Here is a 6,000-nt window from a genome sequence, read left to right as displayed (position 1 = left end):
TTGGACTGGAAAGCTGCTTTTTCTTCGTCTGCCAGGGTTCTTGTTTGTTTGCTCTGAGGTGCGGGGCGGGTGGTAGAGGAGATGGCATCACTGCAAGCCTTTTCATTAGGTTTCACTACCGGCAGGAGAGGGGGATCACTGCCGGGGTTTATATACTGTCATGGTGCGGTGTGTCAAGCAAACTTGATGCAGTTGCTGCAAAGAATGTCCAAGACAGCGTGCCTTGCAAACTTCATTGTTGGTTTCTGCTCAACAAAACGTTTCCCAGACATCTGGCTAGCAAATGGTGTATTTCTCACGATACAGCCCTAGTGCTAATCTCGCCCACTTTAAAATGAGTTCTTGCCCTCGTGTCCAAAATTAGGATTGTGTTCCACCTGAGCTGAAGTGTTACAAGGCAGCTCTCTTTTAATTGAGTTGTTCTGTTCAAGTGCAGTCCGAGACCTAATGTGAAAAGCAGCCGCCCATTTCCTTCTCGCAGCTCCGATTTTTCATCCAGCACGGTATCATAATGCTGGCTTAGTGTCCCTTCTGAAATAACACTTGCAGATGGAACTTTTCTAATTATATTTTTTTCTTTTTATTTGAGAAGGTAAATGCTACAAACAATCAAATCATTTAGTTCTTTTAAGCTGCAGATTTAATATATTTAAATAAAAAAGCTAGCCAACCTGGAACTGGCACAAAACAGGAATTACTCTTCCTCCGAGAATGATTGTAAGTGGCCCCAACCCTTACCTTTTCCTTTGCAAGGGGAAGTCCAAATAGGATGCGATTTTTAAAAAAAAAAAAAAAAAAAAAAAAAAAAAAAGTTTGTAATCTCTGGTGACTAAACTTGCCCGGGCTTCTTTTCCACGCCTCTTCCACTCACTTGACGTCATGCTATTTTTGTCCCTTTCTAGCTCATTGACACAATTGCCTCAGAAATCGGAGAACTGAAACAGGAGATGGTACAGACAGATCTCACAGTGGAAGATGAATCTGCTGATTTGCGAAGGTGATTAAAATGTTTATTTTCATAGTTCCTGGAGGTGTACCGTGACAGGAATGTTTTCATTGTGCTCTCTTCTTGGGTGGCTTATGTCCTAGCCCTTTTCGTCCTCGCAACGTAGGGGTGTAGGCAATCTTCCTCTTGATTCAAGGAATTTGCCTTTGTGCAGGAGGAGCACCCAGAGATTCAGTTGTTCTGTGTATTTGTCTTAATATCTTCTAAAAGCAACTGAACTGAACTTCTACTTCCTTTTGACATACTTTGGATACTGACGAATGTCTAAAGGAGGAAACTATTAATGTTATTCCCACTGTCTATGGCAATGAGCTTTGCTTTCACGCGGTAAAGACTAAAAATGTCCATTGCTTCAAGTGGCTCTGTGAAGATTCAACATTCAATAACATGATTTGTTTATGTTCTCAGATTAGGAAGTCAAATATTGACTGTTACAAGCTGCTGCTTTTGTGGATTATGTGTTTAAGTTCATTTATATGCAAGTATCTTGCACATAAAAAAATAATTAAGTAGATGGGGGCATAACCTTAATCTTAAAATTATTTGAGATGCATATTACAGTGCAGATAAAAGTTCTGGCTTTTTAAAATCGATCATGCCACTTAGGTGTGGCCTGTGGAAATTTGTAACGTTAAACTTGTACCTTTAAGTAGGCACAGTGGGACCCCAGCATTTTGGCTTTGCTATGGCTGTTGTGCTTGATTGGTAATGTCTGTTAAATTGACATCTGGAGGATATTCAATATTTTAATCATTGTGTTAACAAGAGAACACATTTTTGTACTTACTGTGAAGTATTTGTTGCAAGAGGAAAGCAACCGATGCAGGCGTTCTGTTTTATCTGACTGCACAGTCTGGGCCAGCTCTGGAGCTGGTGGGCTTTGTTCTTCAAGGCGGTGAGTTAATGAAGTGGTAATAGTTTCTTATTTAGAATTACATCCATGTTTTTTAGCTTTTTTTTTTTCTTTCTATAAATACTTTTGAAATGTGCTAAGACTTACTACAATATATATTTAAATTATTTAAATAAAACATTGAGCAGCACCTTTGTTGCCCAAGTGGTAAAGCATATAAGAAAGCTGAACTAATTAAAGTCCTTGGCTATGCCCGTGGTTGTACATTATTCAAGTTTTAAAGCTTTTGAAAGCACAGTTCTTTTACAGTGGCGGCAAGGATCCTTTCTCTTTTGGTGGATTCAGCTAACTAATTTCAAAGATTATTAGCTAATTTTCAGTGAAGAAGAGGCTTCTTGTATCTTTGAATACACCATATGCATGAAGGACTAAGATTTACTAGTTCTAAAATCTTGGTGGATACACTTAGCTGGAAACAGTTAATTAAATCTCTCAATTTTACAGATCCAGGGGATTTTTTTACAGATTTTTTTATTTAAACGGATTTTTAAAACTGAATTTGTTAATTTTGAGTGCGTAATGTATTTTGATTAAAATATGTAAGTAAAGCTAACATAAAAAAGTGAATAATGCAATTTCCATGACAACTTAACTGAATTCAATTTCATATTGAAATAATAGCCATCCAATAAAAAAAAGAAGTTTTATCAAAGTTGGTATAAATTGTATAATTAGTTGTGCACTGATATCTTTTGTTTATATAGAACTACAGAGCAAGATTACAGTAATTTCAACTAAGATTTTCCGGAGTTCTTATTTAAACTAGACTCCCCACAAGGATGTGTTTACTATCATAACTTTGTTTCTTTGTAGTTAATTTAAAACTTTGTAATTAATGTAGGTTGCTTTTATGTTGTGTGTTCTGCTGTTTAGCAGTTGGTATCTTGATGTGGCATTTGGATTTGCATCTAAAGAAATTTGAGCTAAAAGGAATGTCTATTTTCCTTGCTCATTTTTCACCTTAGCATATATCCACGTGCACCCGGAACAGTTTCAGAAAGGCAGCAGTTGCAAGAGCTCTCAACTGTATTCAGAAAAACAAGTACATGAAATTGCATGTCTGCAACTTTAGCGTTGTGGTGTATGGGTTTTGTTTGGTTGGTTTTTGGGGGGGGTTTTGGTGGTTGTTTTGGGTTTTGGGTTCCTTTTTTTTGTGGTTGTGTGGTGACTTTCAGATTTATACTCCTCCCCTCAGTTATATTTTGGACTTGTCTCCCCTTTTTATCTATGGCCCAAGTAATACTGAGAATGGTTCAAGAAACTGGGCCTGCAATTTTGGCTTGTAAGCATGTAAAAGCCAGGCTAAAAAGAGGCTTGTAAAAATGTGTTTTAAGTAGGACGCTCACGTCATCCATTTCAATATTCCACGGTGTTTGACGCCTGGACTTCTTCCCAGCGCAGACACGTATCTCAGTAATGCAAATGAGTGGAGTTGTCGGAAGAGGGCATAAATGGGATAAACTTCTGACCTGCGCTGTGCTGGTGACCTTTGAAAGGGTAACTACAGAGCTTCTGCATGCAGTGGCAGCCCAGGTCCACGTAGGGTGGGGGAGCGCACGTGACGTGGCTGGTGGCATCCAGATGGTCTTTTAGGAGGCACTCTCTCTCCCCCGAGGGCCCTAGGACCCCTGCGTGTCGGTTGTCTTTGTGCACGACAGTGAGGGGGAAAAGCTTGCTGCTGCCCCTCTGTAGGGAAGGCTGTAAAGCCCCAGTCTTCCTGGAGCATTTGGTGCCTGTGAAATGATTCAGGGATGCTTTGCTGGTGGTGGCAGCTGCTGCAGCTTATTCCCTTCCTGCTCTGTTACCGTGACAGAAACAAGGGCAGAACCTGGCTTCCTCCCTCATGTTTTGCACTGGACAGCCCTCACGCCTGCGTCTTCTACATTTTTCCACAGCAGTTACTAACTGAAGTAGAGTCGTCTTCTGTGTCTTGCATGAATTGCTTCTGTTATTGTTGACAGTATCCAACAACCTTTTCCCCAGCAGCTTTGTCCTGTCCCTTCAGCTGTAATGGGATGGAGAAGAAAGTACAGTCCAGCTGCTGAGGAGTGGAGGTGATGCTCAGCAGAGGCTTTACGCCCTCTCCCAGCTGATGCTCGATATGACTGCATAGGCTAGGCTGGTGCGATTAAGGCCTGCTAGATTGCAAGATTTACAGAAATCCAGGCACTTTTGCAGTGGGGAGTCAAACTGGGTTAACTGCGGGGAGCCTTTGGTGGGACTGGAGCAAGGTTCATACTCATCTGCAATTTGAGAAAGATTCACTGTCCCTGCCTGTGGCTGTTCTCTTTGCCCTTGTGTCTGGGAAAGAAACAAGAGGAATATTCCTCACTGCTGAGTAACAGCGGAGTGGGAGAACAATGAAATCTGGACACACAGCTGTGTTTTTCAAACCTTTGCACCATGGCAAAGAGTTGGCAGCAAGGTTTAATTTGCATTGCTGGGGAGATGCTGAGCATCCTACTGCCATGGGCAAAGAGCAGACCTCTTCCCTCTCTCTCTCCCCCCCCCGGGTAACATGATCCTGCTGTGCAAGTACCCTAAAAACAGAGGCCAATCCAGGCAAAAAACGGAGTGAGGGAACGTGGACACATTCAAGTGCAAGTTAGAGTCCTTATCTTCATTATAGTATCAAACCTGATCTCTCACTATGACCCTTCTCCTGGCTAGTGAGTGCATCTGGGATGATAAGCTAAACCCAGGATTGCTCTTTCATTTGGGCTGATGACCAGCCTTCTCCATAATGTGGAAGCAGACCGAATCCCTCAAATGCTGATGGTCATCTAGGTCCTTCCTACAACTCCTCTCATGCGCTCAGAAGGGTGGGTAAGTTCTTCCACGGGGGAGTGTGTGTGTGTGTGTGTAAATCCAACAGCAGCTGGCTTAGTTTAATTCAACACAGCAAACCCAAGGAACAGTGTTGGTCGTCCTGATAGGATGTGTCCACAAGCTGGATGCACCTTCACTGTGTCCGTAATCCCAAAGAGAGAGAAGTCCATTCCTCAGGCCAGTGTTTGTCAATGCAGGAGGTTGGGGAGGTTGGTGGTAGTTTCAGAGAGCAGATTAGCTCATTGTCCCAAGTCCCACAAAAAAATGGGAGAAATGTTGTAAGTTTAGGTTTTACAAGGTTAGAGCAAGAGGCATAGGTAGGATTTGAGAGACCAAAAGAAAATTGCTCTAGCGAGCAGGAGGGCAGGAGCATTTGCTTCGTAGATACGTGATCGAGGTGTATGTTACAGCCCTGTGGGTATGCGAGAGCGAATCATCCTGGTTACAGGCTTCAACCTGTTCCTTGTCCTTTTTACTGTGAGCCAAGTCTAATCAGGATGCAGCACAGCATTGTTTATCTTGGCAGTTACCTCGGTTTACTTCCCACAGGCTTATGGGGTTTATCAAATCTAAGGAAACTTGCAGGAATCATGTATTTTCTTTAAATCATTGTGAGTTGCGTTGAAACTCCTCTCCCACTGGAGAGGAACCAGGGTATTAAAGTAGACCATCCGTGGAGGTTGATTTGTGTTTCGATTGTGAGTTTAATGTGACCTAGTCAGATTGTTTGTTTTTAAACAGTTTTTAATAAAAGACAAACAAACAAACAAAAAAAAAACAAACCAAAAAACAACACCACACAAAAAAAAACCACAAAAAAAACCCCACACAAACAAGCAAAAAAACCTCAAACAAACACCAAAACCCCAAAAGTAAAACCAGGAGAGAAATTTAATTGTTGCATAATACACAGCACATTTTGCTAGTGTTTAGGTTACAGCAGCTTCTTATTCTGTACACTTGCATTAATCAGGTGATCGTGAGGAATTCACATGGTTCTTCTTTCCATGCTGTTGTTTCCAAAGAAGTTACACACACATCCTAGTCCCAAATAATTTTACAATCTAACTCGAAGACGTGACAAATTTCAAGAACTCCCATGTGTCAGGGTTTGACTGTATGTTTAGTGCCTGGAGCGTTAATTAAAATAATTTTGAGAGTAAAAAACCAACTCAGACTATGACGCTCAGTAGAGCTAGACCATTGCAAATAGGCTGTCAAAACAGACCAATGGACTTGTGACTGCGTTTAC

The 6,000-nt window shown here is 41.5% G+C and overlaps 1 protein-coding gene across 1 annotated transcript in view; it reads left to right on the top strand.

The window, feature by feature from the left end:
- The first annotated feature begins 906 nt into the window (after window positions 1-906).
- RIN2 (Ras and Rab interactor 2) overlaps window positions 907-6,000 on the top strand; it is a 36,594-nt gene continuing 31,500 nt past the window's right edge. Inside the window, exon 1 of the mRNA XM_009588248.1 lies at window positions 907-997. Within this exon, the coding sequence (XP_009586543.1) occupies window positions 948-997 (50 nt within the window). The 5' untranslated portion in view covers window positions 907-947. The remainder of the gene's footprint in view (window positions 998-6,000) is intronic.

The sequence above is a fragment of the Fulmarus glacialis genome, unplaced genomic scaffold, assembly GCF_000690835.1.
Source record: "Fulmarus glacialis isolate BGI_N327 unplaced genomic scaffold, ASM69083v1 scaffold9902, whole genome shotgun sequence".
Taxonomy (NCBI): domain Eukaryota; kingdom Metazoa; phylum Chordata; class Aves; order Procellariiformes; family Procellariidae; genus Fulmarus; species Fulmarus glacialis.
The sequence above is the reverse complement of the archived record's forward strand: the minus strand, read 5'-3'. Positions and strand labels throughout refer to the sequence as shown.